This window comes from Molossus molossus, unplaced genomic scaffold, assembly GCF_014108415.1.
Source record: "Molossus molossus isolate mMolMol1 unplaced genomic scaffold, mMolMol1.p scaffold_m16_p_8, whole genome shotgun sequence".
Taxonomy (NCBI): Eukaryota; Metazoa; Chordata; class Mammalia; order Chiroptera; family Molossidae; genus Molossus; species Molossus molossus.
In genome coordinates this window covers 92,887,761-92,909,167 of record NW_023425402.1, presented here as the reverse complement: position 1 = coordinate 92,909,167, position 21,407 = coordinate 92,887,761, and the positions used below count along the sequence as shown (strand labels likewise).

General features: G+C 35.0%; 1 protein-coding gene across 3 annotated transcripts in view; it reads right to left on the bottom strand.

Moving 5' to 3' along the window:
* VTA1 (vesicle trafficking 1) overlaps positions 1-21,407 on the bottom strand; it is a 60,147-nt gene that overhangs the window by 8,157 nt on the left and 30,583 nt on the right. For 2 of the 3 annotated variants that reach the window (XM_036248516.1, XM_036248518.1), the window contains exons 3-7: positions 19,591-19,718; positions 18,675-18,750; positions 15,672-15,710; positions 7,991-8,099; positions 4,529-4,702 (exon numbers count right to left, since the gene is read on the bottom strand). In XM_036248516.1, coding sequence (XP_036104409.1) covers positions 4,529-4,702; positions 7,991-8,099; positions 15,672-15,710; positions 18,675-18,750; positions 19,591-19,718 — 526 coding nt within the window. The remainder of the gene's footprint in view (positions 1-4,528; positions 4,703-7,990; positions 8,100-15,671; positions 15,711-18,674; positions 18,751-19,590; positions 19,719-21,407) is intronic. The other variant, XM_036248517.1, reaches the window with a different exon arrangement.

The following is a 21,407-nucleotide window of genomic DNA, read 5'->3' as shown; positions in this document are numbered from 1 at the left end:
TGTCCCATTAACATGTTTGTGTTTTTTTAAATTATTTTTCATTTATTGATTTTTTTAGAGAGGAAGGGAGAGAGAGATAGAAACATTGATGAGAGAGAACACTGATTGGCTGCCTCCTGTATGCCCCGCACTGGGAATTGAACTGGTGACCTCTTGGTGCATGGGTCGACATTCAACCACTGAGCCACACCGGCCGGATTAATTTTTAAGTACATGGTTACATATTGGATGGTATTAATATACATGTAGGAATTAAACATTACAAGATTTCTGATTAATACTACATTGTTCTATTGACAAAACAGTGTGAAAAAAGTGGATGTTGGTTAGAAAATTGGAGAAGACTAACCAAAAAGTGTAATTAAACAAAACCCTGAAAGGCAGTAGCATTTGGAGAGGCAGAGAAAAAAAGCGGAAAGACATGCTATCTATGAGGAACACAGTAAGAAAAGGTAAGAAAATAGGAGGATTGGGGTGAGTAAAACTTCAGCATAAACATGGAGAACAGCATTGACACTAATGATTAGGCCAGAAAATAGACAACTTTGAAAGCTGAATAGTACTACTGACATTTAGAAGAACAACAATAAAAGAGCTAGGTTTTTGATCTATATATGAGGTGAGCTGCATTTATAATGAAAAGGCTGGCATTAATTATGAAATTGTTATTTCATCTATTTAGATTTCTCATTGAGATGTTCCTCTATGCCTACCAACTGTGCAAAGCGAACGTGTCAGAAGGACACAGTCCACCACACTGCCCACACCTGCTGTTACAGCGGTTACAGTCGCGGTTAAAGCACAAGTGCAAACTCACGGCCTCTTTAAACCAGCTTCACGGCTCTCATTCACCCCGCTCCTTTCTTGGGAAGAACTAAAAACTGTCTGTTAGTACATACTATTCTATTCAGCTATCTTAAGGATTTCCCTTTGATAAAAGTGCATCCTGAACCTTTATATGAGAGAAAGTAAATCATTCTTAAAGTGACTGAGAGAGGAAACATCTGCTATATTTATAAACTAAAAATCTTATTTCATTTTCTATTAGGCAACTATAAACTGATTGAAACAAAAAAACTGTTTTAAATAAATAGAAAAAAATTCTGCCAGCTAAGAGAAGATTCCAACATCTCAAATCAATCCCAGGGGAAATATATGTCAGAAAAGTAGGTTTTGATTTGATAGAGTATTAGCTCCTTGGAAGAAGGAACAAAAAAGGAAGGTTCCAAAAACATGAAATCAGAACGACTTGGTTTCAAACTTTACTTCTGTTACTCAGTATATTTGCATTTTAATTTTCTTGGGATAACTACTTAATTTCTTTACTGTCATTAAATTAAGGACAACAATATCTAATACACTTTCTGTAAAAATTTATAAAAGTTATAATTATTAAAATGGTATGTCTGTAAGAGTGTATAAAGTTACAAAATAGGACCTTATCCTAATAAAGGTTATAGGCTTTTAGTTTTATGCCCCAACTCTGAGGAACAAGAAAGAGAAAAAAAATAAGGTCAGAACTTAACTGAATCAAAAGGAACTGTTCATGCCAGAAAATTTCCTAATGGAAGACTACCTTCTAGTATATATATCTTTACGTGATGCATATTCTAAGCAGGAGATGTTGTCTGTTAGTTTGAACATATGAAACTACCAATATTCTATCACTTTTATTATACAAAAACGGCAATTTCATATGGTTCAACCTGATATAGCCCTTCTACTGAAAGTACATGTTCCCTCGCATATGTACATATTGGATATCTACAAATAAAATATGTATATATGGCTATAACACTACTCTGCCCTAAGTTATGTCGTCTAAAGCAATACCCCTTAGGCAATCTTTTTAAGGTCATATCCTTTCCCCGAATGTGACACTTCCTTTGATTCACAAAATAATTTTAAGTGTTCATTAACTTGCTATTAAATACCCTCTCTTTCTTTGGCATAGAAATAGGAAGGAAGAGAAAAACGTCAAGGAAGCTAATTTGCTGAACACTGATTTTGTGTTAGGCATAGTACTAGTCAATTTTTATTCTTTTCCCCCTTTAATAATTAAAACTACCATGAGAAGTATGATCATTTTAGGAAGAGGAAAAACCTAGGTCAAAAAGAAGCTGAATGACAGTTGAATTTGTGGTTTAGCGAGGGGTAGAAACTAATAGCCAACACCATTTGACTCCGAAATGCACTTTATCCTCACTTCACTCTTCTATAGAGATGCCTGTGTCTGCAGCTCTTGACCAATATTTTTATTTAGTAGTATAATTTAAACAGTATTCATTTAATAGACCTATAGTAGCTATTTTGCTGATATTATTCTACAGAAATTTTCAATATTTCTAAAAGATTAAATATTTAAAAGTGTTCTATAAAATTTTACAAGCTAATTCAAATTGTTTTGCCTATTAATGTCATTGCACAGACTTAAAGCAATGAAAAGGCAAGGTAAAATATACACAATGATGACACAAAAGAAATCAATGCTGAAATTATTACTTTCATTAATACTGTTAAAAATTATAAGCAATATTTGTAGATAATATAAAGTTGAAAGTTTTAAAACAGACAGAGACTAATCAAAATTGCTGCTAAAATGGTACCCGCTCCGGCCGCGCTGGGTGCCTCAGCTGTGGGGGCCTCCGCCCCCCAAGGCCTGTCTTTATCTCCTGCCTCTGGGCAGGAGCCCTTGCGGCCCCTCCTGCCTCTGACAGGCCACCGGACTCGGCTCCGTGGGGGACCAGGCACCCGGGCCCGGACCGAGGCTCTGGAGTGAGTGAGAGAAGTAGGATCAAACCCTCTGACTCGGGAAAAGGCAGAGACAAGGGAATCATTTCAAGATGTTGAATAGTGACGTTTCTGACCGTTGGCTAAACGTGGAAGCCATAATTAGAAATATTAATACAATTTCCTTGGGTTGAAGAAGATGAAGATGTGCATCACTGGCATCTGTCTGCAGCGGCCACCGCGAGGGCAGGGGGTGGCCAAGACCAGTGCGGACCAGTCAGAGCTCACTGCCGAAGCTGGGGAGGAGAGGACCACAAGTGAAGCCAGACTGTTTCTCCAAGAGGAAGAGGAGGGTGGCTGTTAGTTAGGCACCAAATACTGAGTACCTGTTACGCTATTTGTACCTGTTTTCCCAGGGTAGCATTTCCTAGACTTCGTCTGTGAACCCTGCTGTCTTAAGAGATGTTGTTAATAAATGGGTGCAATAAAAAATAAATTAAAAATAAATAAAATAAAATGGTCAAAATAGAAAATTAAAAAAAAAATTTTTTTTGTTAATCCTCACCAGAGGATATTTTTTCCATTGATTTTTAGAGAGTAGAAGGGGGAAGGGAGAGAAGGAGAGGGGAGGGGAAGGGGGAGGAGGGAGGGAGAGGGAGGGAGGGAGAGACATCAATGTGAAAAGAACACATCATTGGCTACCTCCCACATGTGTTCAGACCAAGGCTGGGGATCTAACCTGCAACCTAGGTACATGGTCTAGACCAGAATTGCTCCCCTTTGGTGCCTGGGCCAACGTTCTAACCACAGAACCACACTGGCCAGGGCAAAATAGAAAAGTTTTAAATGTTATTCAATTCATGTAATATAATATAATTGGTCTGGGTAAACTAAGGTTGACAACTGAAAGTCAATTAAGTTAATGGAAATGGTAAAAATCAGGACTCAAAGGATGACTCATTTTATCAATTAATGGTTGTTTGTATAGTTTACTATTACAGATTACCCTTATGCTGAAATAAAAGTAAAATAAGTTAAAAGATTTAAATTATGAGTTTAAATATTTTCAGTTTGGAAGCAGGGCTGATGCTACAAGCACAGAGAAGAGCATCTCTGTGCAACTGATAACAATCTCTTTACCTACTAATATTAACTTACTGGAGATGAGTTTTGTAAGATCTTTTTTTCTAAGAAAACAAAGACATACAGTACTGCGTTATTCCAAGATAGTAGATGTCACTTCCCTGTTTTTGGTCACACATCTGTAATTGTAAAAAAAAAAGGTAACCCCAAACCATCTCCTTTCACTAGTCTAAGATTCCACTGCTTCTGAGATTCTGAGCCTCCCCATGAACAGCCCCATGATGAAGGCAGAGCCACGTCCTAAGGAAATGAGGCAGGAAAAACCAAATCTTTCTATCACAGTGGGATGCCAATGGACACATATTATAATAAATCTCCCTAACCTTGGTGCTACTCTTGAACAACAGTGAAGGAAAAAGAACAGGAGGGGAAGAAAAGAAATCAGCAACACATATGAATAGAAGAAGCTATTCTATTAATAGAATATAAGGTTGATAGTAATCAATATACGTGAATGTTCTGTCTTTTCTCATAAAACTAAAATACAACTGATATTAAAACTTCAATAAAAAAAATTTAATTGTTTTTGTAGGTCCAAATGAACGAAAAGATCTTGCCATGCTGATGACCATCATTATGAGGCACAGACAGGATAAGAAGTGCAGCTCTCATTTATGAAAGAAGATTCCAAACTTGTTCAGCTTTGATTCCCTACCTGTGCTGTGAGGCACTTCTGCTGGTGTATTCGCCGGCGCGTGTGCACCGGGAGGAATCTGTATTCCAGTATAGCTGCTCGACGGCATGTTGCTGGGGTCGTAAGTTGAAGATGATGGCTGAGGTGGCTGAGTGGGCAGAGAGGTTGCTCCAACGTCTTCATTTTCTTCAACATCTATTATAGAATATATATGCAATGTTAAACTACGTATTTTGAAATAAAAATGCTGAATATTCATCCTTATTTTGTTATATAGGCATGCGGACCTTCAAATGCAATTCTATTTAATGCTGTGGATAAACAGGCTATATCTTTTAAAATAATAGTTTTAAATGTTTTCTAAACTCTTAGTTATGGCAAACAATATGATTATTACTTCTTTAAATTCTAAATCCAATTCTACAAAATCTTTGCTGTAGATTTTTCCTAAAAATATACTTCCTTGCAACTTACTCTTTAAAAACTTATAAAAAACTGACATTTTTGACAAAAAAAATGTCACATTTATGCTACCCAATAAAAACTCTATTTTATGACAGCTGCCTTTTTCACTCAACAGCTAGTGTTAACTATTAAATGACTAGCTATGTGTTCGTTGTCCAAATTATTAAGTTTATCAACAAAAGCAAAGAAATAAAATTTCATATTCAGCTGTAAAAATACAAATAAGAACAGACTTTGTATTGTAAGTTTTAAAATGTAGACTTTTAAAATATGCTACATGTCTTTAGCTGAATTTGAAAACTACTTTGAGAAAACTAAATTTTGATAGTCTATTTAAAATGACAATTAGTCGCTTTTGGAAATCTTAGTGATTTAAAATAAAATAAATGCAAGAATTCTGAAATAAATGTTTCCTATCAAATATTTAAGTAATTTCTTGTCTGATAATAAATATACTACATGTTCAATATAACAAAAACTTTCTACTACTCTGAGATAAATCTACCTACTACTCTAAGATACGCACCTTATTAAGTGACCCTGTAGATGCATTTATAGCTTTTATACACTACAATAATTTTCTCCTATATTAAAGAACTCCAACATTTATACATTCTGGGAAAGAACAAATCCCTACTATTTAAAAGCAACACAGCCCTGGCCAGTTTGGCTCAGCGGTTAGAGCATGGCCCGTGGACCAAAGAGTCACAGGTTTAATTCTAGTCAAGAATAGTCCTGGTAGTGGTCATGCGGGAGGCAACCAGTCGATGTGTCTCTCTCACATTGATGTTTCTTTCTTTCTTTCTCTCTCTCTCTTCCCCTCCCCTCTCACTCTCTTCCCCTCCCTCCCACTCTATCCTGCATGCTCCCCACTGGGGATTGGGCCCACAACCTGGGCACATGTCTTGACCAGGAATCAAACCAGCTACCTCTTGGTGCATGGGTTGATGCCCAACCACTGAATCACACCGGCCGGATGACCCACTCATTCTTAAATAATATATGCAAATACTCAACATAGCTGTTGTAATTTGAAAGTGGAAACTTATATAACAATGAACATATATCTCCATGCAGAACTGCAACCCAACTGTAATCTGAAAAATTGTGAGGAGAGCACATATATGCAGAAATGAATAAAATGGCCTAAAAGAACTAAAATATCATTCATTTCATCAGTGCACACACATTCCTTGGGCACTGAGAAAACTTTAAAAAAATTGAACAGGGTGAATTTCCATAGAAAAATAGTGCCAACAAGCCCATCCCCAGTATAAAGGCCAGTTGGTTAGACACACACACACACACACAAATTTTAGGAAACATTTAAATAAAAGATCATTCCAAAAGTATTTAAAATGTTCCAAAGCACAGAAAAACTCTAGAAACCTTCAGATTATATTTATGAAGTGTAACACTGATACCAAAAAGTAAAAACTGCAGACCAATTTTACTTATATCAATGCAAAAATCCTAAATGATACACAGCAGCAAATTATCAGTATAAAAAAATAACATTATGGCAAAGCTGGATTTATTATACAGGCAAAGTTGGCTCAATATAAGGCAATCTTTTAATAGCATGCACCATAATAACAGCTCTAAGGAGATGGATTAGACTGGAGTTGGCCAACTATGGCCAGTGGCTTGGCTGCCTGTAAATAAAGTTTTATTGAACCATACACATGTTCATTTGATTATATATTCTCTGTAGCTACTTCTGCACAAGAGCAGGGTCAAGTAGTTGTAACAAAGACTGTATCACCTACAAGTCTAAAATATTTACTGTCTGACCCTTTTAGAAAAAGTCCACCAATCCATGCATTTGATAATCATCTTCACAGATGCCTAAAAGTTATATAACAAATGCAAAAAATTTTTCAAATTTTCTTAATGCAGAGAACAGTGGTTGTTATTGCTGTAATGGTCAATCTCCTATGTCTAACCAATAATCAATAAAAACAAGTAAAACATGTTTTTCTTTTTCTTTTCCATTACTTATTAACTGAAAGACCAATGAAATAATGAGATTCTTATTTTTTTAATGTTTAATTTTATAAAATCATTTACTATGTGATGGTGAAATATTCCTGTATATGTTAAGTAAAAATATAATATAACAAAAAAACTGTATGCAGAACAGTGTGTATATTACCAATTGTGTGGAAGAAAAAAAAAGAATATATATTTTCCTATTTACTTGTAAATTCATAAAAAAATAATCTCTGTAAAGATACACAAAAAACTAAAAATAGGCCCTGGCTGGTTTGGCTCAGCGGTTGGAGTGTTGGCCTGCGGTACAGAGAAACCCGGGTTCGGTTCCTGCTAAGGGCACGTACCTCGGTTGCAGTTTGTCCCCGGCCCTGGTTGGTCATGCGGGTGGCAGACACTCGATGTGTCCCTTTCACGTCGATGTTTCTCTCTCTCTCTCTCTCTCTCTCTCTCTCTCTCTCTCTCTCTCTCTCTCCCTCTCTCTCCCTCCCGCTCTATCTGAACAAAAATGGAAAAATGTCCTTGGGTGAGGATAAAAAAACAAAACAAAACAAAAAAAAAACTAAAAATAGTATTTACTTGGGGGTTTGGTAGGATCTGGAGAGATGAGGAATATGGTGGGAATGAGAAATTCACTTCATATTTTTTATATACTCTAAATTTTGAACCATGTGAATGTATTATCAACCTCCCCACTCCCTAAAAAACTCAAATAGATACAGAATAAATAATAGGGGGTGCTTTGGTTTGGAAATATTTTATAAATTACAACTAGATTGTCTGTTCCATTAGGAATGAAATCTCATTAGAGGTAGGAGATAGCCAAGTCATTTTGTTGAAAAAGTTAGACATTAGAGGAGTTTGGTCTCTCACTGTCTCTAAATTTATGATTTAATACCCAATATTCATGAATTTTGGAACTGACAAGGAAAACAAAATTGTATGGTTCCTTCAGAAAACTTTAAATAATATACTGAACAATTACGATTCTACTCTATCATTTTACTTAGGTATATAAACACATACCATTATCTTCTTCAATTCCAACAGGCCCTGCTTGAGGAGTCTCTCCATTCTTTAAACAATTATGGATATATGTTGCCTTCCACCTTGCATACTTTCTGTGTTTCACATTCTAAAAGAAATATTTTTATATCAGTGTTAGATTGTAGTAAAATGAGTCAAGTAAAAATATATAATTTAGGACAACCTGTATCATATTTTTTAGATAAAATGCAGTTTTGCATTGTACAGCTCTGAAAGGGTCTGGCATCCTCCCCATCCTACCACTGGATTCTACCAACTGTCTAGGGCTCAACAGCTTCATGTGATTTCCATGAGGGCTGGGACTTGCCCACTGCTGTATTCCTAGTGCCTAGAACTATGTTTGGTATATAGTAAAGCTTAACAAATATTTGGAGAATAATAAATGGATTCTGGAATCCATGCTTTTTTCTTTTTTTAAAATCCAGTGCCCACAATGACTGTGAATTGGGCTGTCCTGAAACCATACTATTAAAAGCACTGACCTAGAGTAAGACATTTTTATGCTAATATATAAATGTAACTAGTAATCTTAGGTACACAGTTTGACCTAGGCTTGCAGGGATGGGTCAGTGGATAGGGTTGAGGGGGTCTGTGAAACTCCCTGAATCATAAGCAAAAAATGCAATATACAAACACATGGGAGAGAATCCATAACTTTCATGACATTTCAAAGTAGTTAGTGATACAAAAGAAATTAATAATCTCTAATTTGGTGGTAATATCACAAATAACACATTTATACTTAGTCCCTCAAAGCAACTAAAATTTTATAAAACAAGTTTTAAAAATGAGACTAAGCCCTGGCCAGTTTGGCTCAGAGGTTAGAGTGTCGGCCCATGGACCAGAAAGTCCCGGGTTCGGTTCCTGCTAAGGGCATATACCTTGGTTGCAGTTTGTCCCTAACCCTGGCTGGGGTCGTGTGGGTGGCAACTACTTGATGTGTCTCTCTCACTTCGATGTTTCTCTCTCTCTCTCTCCCTCCCTCTCACTCCCTCCCTCCCACTCTATTTGAAGATAAATGCAAAAATGTACTGGGGTGAGCATAAAAATAAATAAATAAAAATGAGAGTAAAACTGTACCAAAAAATCCTAAATACAAAAATACATAAATATAAATACATATAACTACAAAACATAAATACTTAAATTCAACTATTTTTATAATATTTGATATGTACATTCCAATTAGCCATCGTATTTCCAAAGATGGTATAAACATTAACTGTTTAATACAAAATCTACTGGGGTAAGAAAAGAAACCAAGTGATCTTTTGAAACAAAAGGAAAAATATATAGTTTTGTGAAATAACATTTTAGAGAAAAGTTTAAAAATAGTAAAAGATCCTCCCATATACTTTTCACTTAGGTTACCCAATTGTTTATAATTTTCTCTGTTTAATCAATCTACCAATTTATATATACAAGATGAGGCAAAAGTAGGTTTACAGTTATAAGTTAAACAGTTTATGCTTATATTAGTTGTTTTATTATTTCCCATACAAACAACTGTAAATCCACTTTTGCCCCACCCTGTACATATAAACATATTACTAATGCATGTATTAATATGCAATCTGTTTAGTTATATATATACATATTTTCCTGTACCATTTGAGAGTAAGTTGTAAGTCACTATGACCCTAACGCTTTCATTACGTATTTTCTAAGATCAAAGACATCTCATACACAATGGTTATTGAAATCAGGAAAAGTAACATATACGCTAGAATACTGTCCGTTCCACCATCCCCATAAATTCTGTCAATTGTCCAAATAATGTCCTTGGCAATTATTCCTCCCCTGGGTCTAATTTAAGAAGCATGCATTATTTAACTGACATGTCTTTTTAGTCTTTAATCCAGAACAGCCAATATGTTTGTGTTTCCTGACCTTGACATTTAAAAAAAATACCAGCCTATTTGTAAAATGTCCATCAATGTGGATTTGTCTGGTATCTCATCATGCATTTTTAGCAGGATTATCACTGAAGTGAAACTGTCTTTCTCACTTCATGTTATTAGGAGATACTTGGTCCCAATATTAGTTGTGCTAGGTTTGAAGACTTGGTTAAAGTGGTATCAGACAGGTTTCTCCATTCTCCACTATTTTCCCCTTTAACATTAGTAAGCCAGAATGGTTACCATGAACAAATCATCAAACATGTGCTGGCAAGGATATAGAAAAAAGAGTACTCTGGTACACTGCTGGTGGGAATGCAGACTGGTGCAGCCACTATGGAAAACAATATGGTGTTTCCTCAAAAAAATTAAAATAGAACTGCCATTGACCCAGTGATCCCACTACTAGGAATATATCCTAAGAAGCCTGAAACACCAATCAATCATGAAGAATATATGCACTCCAATGTTCAAAGCAGCGTTATTTACCATAGCTAAGATCTGGAAACAGCCCAAGTGGCCATCAGTAGATGAGTGGATAAAAAGTACACAACAGAATACTAGACAGCCGTAAGAAAGATCTCTTACCCTTTGAGACGACATGGAGGGACCTGGAGAGTATTATGCTAAATGAAATAAGCCAGTCAGAGAAAGACAAGAATCACATGATTTCACTTATTTGTGGAATATAATGAACAAATTAAACTGATGAATAAAAGAGATCCAGAGACATGAAAGTTGGGAACAGACTAACAAACTCGGAGGGAAGAAGGGTAGGGAGCGGGAGGAGATAAACCCAAGAATGTATATGCATATATACATAACCAATGGACACAGACAACAGTGTGATGAAGGCCAGGGGGTGGGGAGTGGAGAGTGTCAATGTGGGGGGGAAAAGGAGGGACATCTGTAATACTTTCAACAATAAAGATAAATTTTAAAATCAATAAGCAACTTCAGGGAAGATATTTAGAGACTAATGTAAATATCTTGCTCTTCATGAAACTTTCCACCCTCTAGTTTAAAACTCCATTAATGATTTCTAACTTCGACATTATTTATTGTATTTAAATATGTTTTTATTAATTTTTTAGAAAGAAAGGATATAAACATCAATGCAAGAGAGAGACCTTGAACAGCTGCCTCCTGCACGCCCCCTACTGGAGTTCAAGCCCAAAACCTGGACATGTGTCCAGACCAAGAACTGATCTAGGACCTCTTTATCCATGAGACAACGTTCAATCCACTGAGCCACACCAGCCAGGCTCTAACTTCATCTTTATTTCTATATTTATTAATTAGAGTTCTGTAGAGAACCTTCTCTGTTACTCCATCATTCATTCATTCAGTCATTTATGTTACTGTATGTTTCAGACCTATAGATTCTTATTTTATTCAATAGTTACCATCTATTAACATCATTTTTATTTTGATGCTCAAATCATTCTTTCTTGGACAATGGAACCCTTACAAATTGGCTTCTGGATCTTTCTGACATGTTCTTGTAATTATGTGAAGACTTCTTTACTTTCCGGTATAAGAAAGTCTAATTTCTTTTAGTATTTTCTCTGACTCAGCCCTAGACTCTGCCCTTTCTACAAGAATCCTGGCTCCTTTTATAGACGATGGTGTTTAGAACCCAAAAGCAGACACTAGGGGTCCTTACTGCTATTGATGCATCACTGTTTCCAGGTCCTTTCAGTACAGAGATATAGGAACTATGTTTTATGTGCATGTATACACACAGCTATGATATATGCTGTACATACACAAATGCATGCATATATTGTATATACACACATTTGTAGGGTACATATACACTACCTATATACACATATTGATTTTTCTCTATTTATATATTTAAAAGCATAAATAAATATGGACATCTCCAATTCCAATCCAAAATAACACAATGTAGTATTTTCCCATCTCATATTTTTTCTTTTCCAAGAAGTGAGAAATCTGGCTCCCTCAATATATTTACTGATTTCCTCAATCCTAGTATACAGAAAGCAATTTTAGAACTGACAACATAACGCCATAAAAAAAAAACACAACCAAATCTACAAGCAACAGTTCTATATTTAACTATTTTTCTTGTGGTAAACTTGCATATCATGAGATGCATAAATGTTAAATGTATAATTTGAGGAGCTTTGACAGATACATATGCCTGGGTAAAACATACTCCTATCAAAATATAACATTTCTAGTTCCCCAGAAAGTTCCTTCATATCTCTTTCCAGATCAATCTTCCCTTGCCTACCCCCAATAAAAAACCTAATTGTTTCACTAGAATAAATTTGTCTTTATATAAAGACAACCATACAATTTGCCTTCTTTCAAGTCTTCTTTTGCTCAGCATAACATCTACAAGATTCATTCATGCTATATAGAGTATTTCAGTAGTCCCTTTTTATATTTTAGTTAATAGTACAATTTATTTATCAATTCCTCTGTTAGTGGACATCTGGGTTGTTTCCAGCTTTGGGCTATTATGAATAAAGTTCCTATGAGCATTCTTGAACAAGTCTTTTTCTAGACATATGTTTTCATTTCTCTTAGATAAACACCAAGGAGGAATTACTGGGTAAAAAGGTAGGTGTGTTTAACTTCATAAAAATCTGCCAAACCTTTTCCCAAAGTGGTTATAACGTCTAACATTTTCGCCAAGCAATGTATGAAAGCTCTTGTTTTTCCATGTTCTAGCCAATATTTGATGTGGCCAGTCTATTCATTTTAGTTAATTTTACTGTTTTTAAACTACTTATTCTACTGATGATGGGGAGGGGAGTGTTAAATCTCCAAGTATGATTATGAATGTATGCATATTTTTTATTTCTATCAATTTTTGTTTCATATAGTTTTAAACTCTTATTCGGTGCACACATTTATTTATTTATTTATTTATTTATTTAATCATCCTCACCCGAGGACATTTTTCCATTTTTTTTGTTCAGATAGAGTGGGAGGGAGAGAGAGGAACAGAAAGAGAGAGAAACATCGATGTGAAAGGGACACATCGAGTGGTTGCCACCCGTGCAACCAACCAGGGCCGGGGACAAACTGCAACCGAGGTACGTGCACTTAGCTGGAACCGAACCCGGGTCTCTCCGGACCGCAGGCCGATGCTCTAACCGCTGAGCCAAACCAGCCAGGGCTGGTGCACACATTTTTAACTGTAATATTTTCTTGATGAACTGAACTTTTTGTCATTACAAAACGTCCCATTTTACCTCTAGTAACATGTCTTCTTCAAGTTCACTTTGTCCAATATTAATATAGCCACTTGGGATTTTGTTTACTCAGTATTTGCACTGAATATATTTTCCACTCTTTCATTTACAAAACATGTTTCTTAGTATTTAAAGAATATCTCTTGTAAACAACATCAAGTTAGAGCTTGTTTTTTTATCTAGTCTGAAAATCTCTACTTTTAAACTGTAGTGTTAGTCTATTTTCAGTTATAGTACTTACTGATACAGCTGTATTTAGGCCTAAAATTTGCTCTTTGTTTTACATTAGTCCCATCTGTTTTTGTTTCTCTCTCGTTCTTTCCCTGCTTTCTTTAGGGTTTTCCAAATACATATGTAGTTATAATAATTTTTACTGAAACAAGTATATATCTTTTAAAAATAAAAAAGATATAGTTTTTAAATATATTTACATACATACTATGTCCAATGTACTTCATTCCTCCCTATAAATCCAAGTTGCCACCTAGTATTATTTTCCTTCAGACTGAAAAACTTCCTTTGTGCTGCTTTAGCTCTTTAATGAAGATATGCCAGCAATGAATTAATCTGCCTGAAAATGTCTTTAAATTTACCTTGATGTTTCTGAAGGATACCTTTCCTCTTTAAATAATTCTGAGTTGATGGGGTTCATTTGCTTGCCTTTTTCTTTTTTTCTTTTTCTTAGTACTTTAAATGTGTCAATCTCATCTTCTTGTCAACACTTTTTAAAAAATGAGAAGTCAACCCACTTTCAAAGCATTGTTACCTTTTGCATAGTGTGTTTTTCCCAAGACTGCTCTTTCAAGATTTGCTCTTCTATCGCTGAACTCACTGGCTTGACTATGATGCTCAGATATGGCTTTATTTGTATTTATTTCACTTGAGGTTCACTGAGCTTCTTGGATCACTAACGGTTTTTTCACTGAATTTAGAAAATATATGGTCATTATTTCTTCAAAATCTTTTCTTCTACATTCTATTTCTACTCTCTTTCATGGCACTCCAACTACACATGTTGGACCTCCAAATATAATCAGTAGCAATAAATAATGCCTATCTACTTCTAAATAAATTCATCTTAAGTAAATATCTAGGGTTGAGCAGTTTTGAACAGTTTCCATTAAAATTTTCATGTATTTGCTGATGTCTTCTCTAAATATAGTATATTAGACCATGATCTATCAACTAACAAAAGCAAGAATGAATGTTTTTTTAAGCATTTACTATTGCTAGGTACTTTGCTTAAGGCTTTACATGCATTTTCTCATTTTATCCCCAGGACAACTTGATTAAGTAGGTATCAGAATTTTCTTCACCTAACGGATGTGGGAATAGGCTTACATAGTCAAATAACTTACCCAAAGGCACTCAGTTAGGTGGTATGTGGAATTTGAAGCCAATGTCTGTAGTATTCTTAACCACACTGTACTAACACTGCATGCAAAAATGCTCCATTCAGCCCTAGCAGGTTTGGCTCAGTGGTTAGAATGTTAGCCCGAGTCGTGGGTTCGATTCTTGGTCAAGAACATGTGCCTGGGTTGCAGGTTCAATCCCCGGCCCCAGTCGGGGCGCATGTATCTCTCTCACATTGATGTCCCCCCCCCCCTTCCCTCCCTTCCACTCTATATAAAAATCAATGGGAAATTATCCTCAGGTAAGGATGAACAACAACGGCAAAATACTCCGTTAACAATTAACTGAATATTAAGTGCAGGTGCATGTACAGAACACATGCTTTTGTAATTAGATAAATCTCTCCCACTCTACCATGGTTTTCTAAGCCAGCAATAAGATGCTGCTTAATTCAGAAACTTCCAATGCAAATGGATACCTTAAACAGACTACCTCCTTCCAGATGGAGACACATGTTTCCAGTCCTGCTGAAACATTGTTTTTCCAGAAGCAAGAGTCCCAGATTGGGATACAAACAGGATTCACTGGGGTCTCCCACAGAGGGATCTCAATCAGTGCTAAACAAAATGTGGTCCCAGAAGCAGTGCTCATCTGCAGATTGCTTACCCGTTTCTAACAAAATAGTACACAAATTGAGAGTACTTAGCAAACTTACAGAAAATTAGGCTTGTATTTTGCATGTCTTTTTTAAGTTTCATTTTTCTAATAATTCGATTATTATTTGTATTTTACAAAACAATCAGTCTGCAACAGAATGCAAATTAAGGAGAATAAAAGCTGGACTTTTATCACACAGTCTGAGAACATCTTCTGGGTTACAGCATCTGGAGACAAGGTACTTAATTTTTCTGACCCTCAGCTCTCACTATAATTCAGAGTTGCAAAAGATCAAGCAAAATATATCTAAGGCATCGAAGTACAGCGCATGGCAAGTGGCAGAACTGGAACCCTTCCCTGTATTTTCTCATTACTACATACATATCATTATAGTCAATTATTTTGGTTCGCTTTCCAAGTTTGAACACAAGGACTGTGAGGGCAGGAAAAAATACTATATTCATTTGATTCCTTCAAATTAGCAGAAATTATAAAGGAAAATGGTTAAAATGATACCTGTTCCGTAGATACTTCTGGAAGTGGAATAAATCTAAACTACAAAAGAAAATATCCTCAGGTGAGGATTAACCAAAAAAAGAAAAAGAAAGAAAGAAAGCCGATCAACAACATTGACCATGGATAGAATAATCAAGAGGATACAGTAGGAAAGTAAAATGTTTTGAACATATCTCGCTTTATAATACAAAATTAAAGTCTATATACATATTCTGGTGGCTTTATACCTAAAACGGGGACACTGAATCTGAGAAAGTTACAAGAATGCTACAAGTTTACATCACAACAAATGTAATGAAATACTGACATGGAATTATGTAAGACCCAGTTAAAAAAGTTCAACACACCTACCTAGGAGAGTTGAGAAGCAGAATAGTGGCAGATAAAAATACACATATATAAACAGTTGAAGACTAAAGAAAATACAGGCTTTATTTAGTTTTATGCAACTATGAGTAACGGCATGAAATTAAAAGGGAAAAAATATCAGGAAATAGACCAAAATGCTGTGAGTAATTGAGATATATTACATTTCAGAAGAGTTATGAAAGAAGTTCTATGTAAACAGGTCTGGACATTATTTCCAACTACAGGTAAAAAAATAAAAAGCTAAACTATAACAACTTTTGAAATATTAACTAATTAGTCACTGTATTTACTCAGTGTGTAAAACACACTCAATGCCAAAGAAGAAGTAAGAGTAGAATAAGACAAAGTTCCCCCTTCAAGTGCTTATAGTATAACTTATCCCAAAATATATAAAACTCAAGTCAATACATTTATAGTGTAATATCCACACAGTTGAGACTCTAAAGGTAGAATACTTGAGAGAATGGAGAACTTCATTTAAGGGCTACAACAATGTAGCTAAGACTTAAAGAGAATGTAAGACAGGACAAGCAGGCTGAAAATACAAAGTTCCCAGTGGTGGAAGTTGGGAGGGTGGTAAGTAGACTGGCCTGACAAACGTGAAATGGGATTGGCAAGAAGGACCACAAGTAAGATGAACCTGCAATGCCTGAAAATGAACACTCCCCACAGATTCTTCAGTAAAACAATGACAGTGAAGAATAGGTTGTATGAAAAAAAACAAAAGAAAATAGTATAAAAGTAATTATGTAAATTGCAGTAATCTAGCAGGTGAATCAATGGGCTTTTCAAAAATCTCTATTTCTTAAAAAAGAAAAGTGAAAAGAATTTAGTTAGAAGACTAAAAGTCTTTATGTACTAATGCCATACAGAAGGCCTCGGGTGTTCAGCTTGCTCCCTCCGCCACTAACTACCCCCCGTACTGCTATGTTGTCTTTCTTCTCCCTTCTCCCTACTAGAATTTGTCCTGACCTGCTTTATGACTTACGTTTCTAATCTGAGGTCCATTATTCTCCTTTGCCTGCCTGGTACTCTCCAAAACCGTACTAAACTATCGAAAGCTTTCCATAATGTCATGTTTAAATCACTTCAGCACCCGCAAGTACCTAGTATAGTGCCCCATACTCGTACAACAGAATAGAAATCAGAGTGGGTCCACTGGGCCTTCAGAACACAAAACGTGCCACCCACTGAGAAGCATGTCAGGTTTCCACACTCTGGGTCTCCGTTTCCTCTTATACTACTCTGTCTCAAGAAAACTGGACAGCAGTGGCTCTCAGTGGGCCTTGTCCCTTACACTAGAAGGTGTTTGGAGATATCTGGGGGTGGTTTCTGGTATTCTGAATGACTGGAAATGCTGTGTAGGCAAGGGACAAGGATGCTTGTTGTTTTTAAATAAAAGGAACAATCACACACAAAAATTGTCCCTCATTCAGCTAAATTTTGAAATGTCCTGTATAACTCTGCCAATGCAAAAACTCAGCTCATAATCATCAAGCCTAGAATTTGACTTCATTTAACATACAAACATAAAGAATTTTTTGCATAGTTTTTATTTATTTTTATTTTTTATCCTCACCTAAGGACATTTTTTCTTTTTTTGTTCAGACAGAGTGGGAGGGAAAGAGAGAAACATCGACGTGAAAGGGATACATAGAGTGCTGCCACCCGCATGACCCAACCAGGGCCGGGGACAAACTGCAACTGAGGAACGTGCCCTTAGCGGGAACCGAACCCGGGTCTCTCTGGACGGCAGGCTGACGCTCTAACCGCTGAGCCAAACCAGCCAGGGCAAGAATTGTTTTGCATAGTTTTGATATACTGTTTTACAAAAATGCAAGTACCTCATAGATTATACTTTGTTTTATTTGGAACTTTACTATGAATTGCTCATCATTTTGAAAAAATCATATCACAGAAAGCAATGTTCTTCATAGATTTCACATCACTAATATAACATGCCTTTATCAGCCTCATTATAGCTCTCCTTTTTTTCTTTCCATCTCTTTCTAGATTAATATCTCCCCTATCAGAAAACAAATTTTTTTTGCAACAGTGAAAACAACACTGAACTAATACAATGTTTCTCACTTAGCCTCAGTTTGCTCATATATAAAATTAATATGCATTTTACTTATCTTAGAGTGATTATGAGAAACAAATAAGTATGAAGTACCTTGTAAAATATCATGTTTTATATGTATTTTACAATACAAGCAAATCATAAACAATATTTGAGTAGAAGTTAAATAGAAAAAAGGCCTCAAAAAGTCTCTGCTTCCAGGTTTACTAAATAACAGTAAAAAAGCTTACCAGCATACAGGATTAGTAGTATTTAAAACCCTTAATAAAATCAAATTCAAAACCTGTGCTACCCAATACATATACAATAGTCATGCATTTACTACAGTGTAAAATACATACCAAAATCAAAGAACTTACTACAAAAAAATACATTATTAAAAATAATTTTATCTTGTTTATACTTTTAAATATGTGTAGTACATCTAAAATTAAATTTTTTGCTTACATTTCTGATGGATACACTGCTCTAAATAAACAGTTATAATAAAATTGATAAATAGCAACAATACTGATCTTTAGCTATTAAGACAATAACGGTTATATACTTACTTCATCAGTTAGTTCTCCAAACACTGTTATGACATCTATTAAAAGACTTGCAGTATAGAAAGACTTGATCATGTTTCTGGAAGAGAAAAGAGAGCTGTCTAGTTTAAAAAGAAAAACATTAAGCTGTAGAATTAGTTATGTAGCTATAAAAAAATTCCAATATTTATAAAAGCATTTTGCACTTAACATTTTGAATAAAATCAGCTTTTAAGAATGCAATGGAACTCCTCTTGTGATCTGTTACTAGGATAAAGTAACAACACTCATACTATAGGTAAATATGGTACAGTATGGTTATATGCTACCACACATTTGATCTTAGATCATGTAATTATAGTATTATCTAAATGCATATCAAGCCATGTGCATTTCTTTACATTTAATAAGGACAAATCATATGAATTGGTGAAGTGAGAGTTTTTATTTTTTATTTTCATTTGCATTCATCTTCAGATAGAGCGGGAGGGAGAGAGGGAAGGAGAAAGAGAGAGAGAGAGAAACATCGATATAAGAGAGACACAGTGAGTGGTTGCCACCCACACGACCCCAACCAGGGCTGGGGACAAACTGGAGTGAGAGTTTTTAAAATCAACATCATTGAACTAGGCTGTTTTTGGCTAAAATCAACTCTTAGATTTTGAGAAATGTTAAAGAATAGCTACTTAGAAAAAAGAAGTCTCAGGAAATAAATATTTACTGAGAAAATAAATCTGCCCTGGGTAATTCTTCTTTCAGTCATTTTCTCTAAAGAGACAGGGTTGCACTTAATACTCAAAATCATTCTGAGATTCTACGAATAATTTTTAAAAATTTAAATCATTAATCAGGAAGTCAGAAAGTGTTCAATACAAAGCTGGATGATTCTGGTTTAGAGTAACTAAGCTTATCATTTTTACTTTGCTCTTTCTTTACTCACTTGTGAAATCTGCCAGCACGATCTTCGTTATCTGCATACAAGAACATTTTCAAGGCATAATTCTCCAAATGGGCACAACCAACTATTTCTTGAGTAACAGCTTCATTATCACCCAACTGTTTCTTAAGCTATAAGAAAGTCAAATACAAACCTTACGATTTTAGACTTACAGAAATATATACTTAAGTACAAGTTATCCAAATAATCATTCTAAGTAAATTATTTATATTCATTTCAGTAAAAGATGTATCAATGAAATCATGCAAAGAAAAAAACCGCTCCACCTCAACCCAAGGATTTAAAATCCAATGTTCACAAAGAAGAAACATACATATGATAACGTGAAAGTATTATTTAGCTCTAAAAATAAAAATAACCAAGAATAAAGAGATAATATATCCACGTGTCTACTTTAAAGCATCATAAATATTTCAAAATCATATGTCATCCAATGCACTGTTAAGTATCCTAAAAATGGAGTAAAAATATTATTTCCTGCCCGACCGGTGTAGCTCACTGAGCATCAACCCATGCACCAAGAGGTCGCCGGTTTGATTCCTGGTCAGGACACATGCCCAGGTTGTGGGCTAAAACCCCAGTGAGGGGCATGCAGGAGGCAGTCAATCGATGTTCTTTCTCATCGATGTTTCTATCTCTCTCTTCTTCTCCCTTCCTCTCTCTCTAAAAATCAATAAAGAAAAAAAAATTATTTCCTAACCATATATAACTTAAAACTTTAATTTATTCCCATTTCAATTTCCTCTTATCAAATAAAAAATTAGAGTAAAAGGATCACTATACCCTAAAATAGTATCTCTCAGAACACATGTATTAAAAAAGAGGTCTCATTCGAAGTAAGGTATAGACGACAAACTTAGAATTGGATAATGAAAGTTTTTTAAATTTAGAAAAAATATATACCTCAGATGATTAACAACTGTGTAAATTTCCAATCAGCATATCCCTTTCCTACACATACAATAATTTAAAGTATTTTGAAAACAAACTATATTCCTATATTTTACTCAGACTGTCACATTGAAATAAATGACCTTCTGGAATACTATATGTTACACCATACTACTGTTTTAAAATTGCTTTTCTCAAAGACATTATGAAATAAAAAATTATATTTAAAAAAGACCTCAGGATTTTTCATAACTTCAACAAAGTAAATATTCTTATAATGGTAACAGAATAATCTAATGCCCAGTAGGGATTTATGTTGGAATTTAGGGGCATTTTTAGTTACGATGATCCTAAACAAAAAGAGAAAAGGGCCTACATATAACACTAGTTTACTCTATTCAAACTGAAATCATGTAATTCTATTTTAATTCTAGAAAAAATTTAGTAAGAGTATGTCATCTCCAACATAAAATATCTGGAAGCAAAATATAATATACTGAACGTTTTCCAATGTAATATAAACATTATATTAGGCAGATGTGCTCTCACCACAGAATAAACTTATTCTACTTGTTATTTAATTTAGATGATAATAAATTACTGATGAGTCACTTTATAAATGTGATTTTATACTTTGCTTAGTATAAAAAATTGAAATTTGTCTCATCCAAAAGCTATTTCTTATCATTGTTATGCTGTGAAATTAATAAAGATATAGTCTATATAAAATGTCTGTTAGAGATGGATTTTACAAATATCTCTTTGTGTAAGACACATTCTTCTTCCTGCCATCTAACCCCACTCTCCAATAAAAAGAGTATTCAAATTTTTCCTGCACCCATAGAAGCAGTGTTAGAAGTGTAAGGCCAGACAGGCTCCAGGGACAGCTGAATTCCCATCAGTGGTGA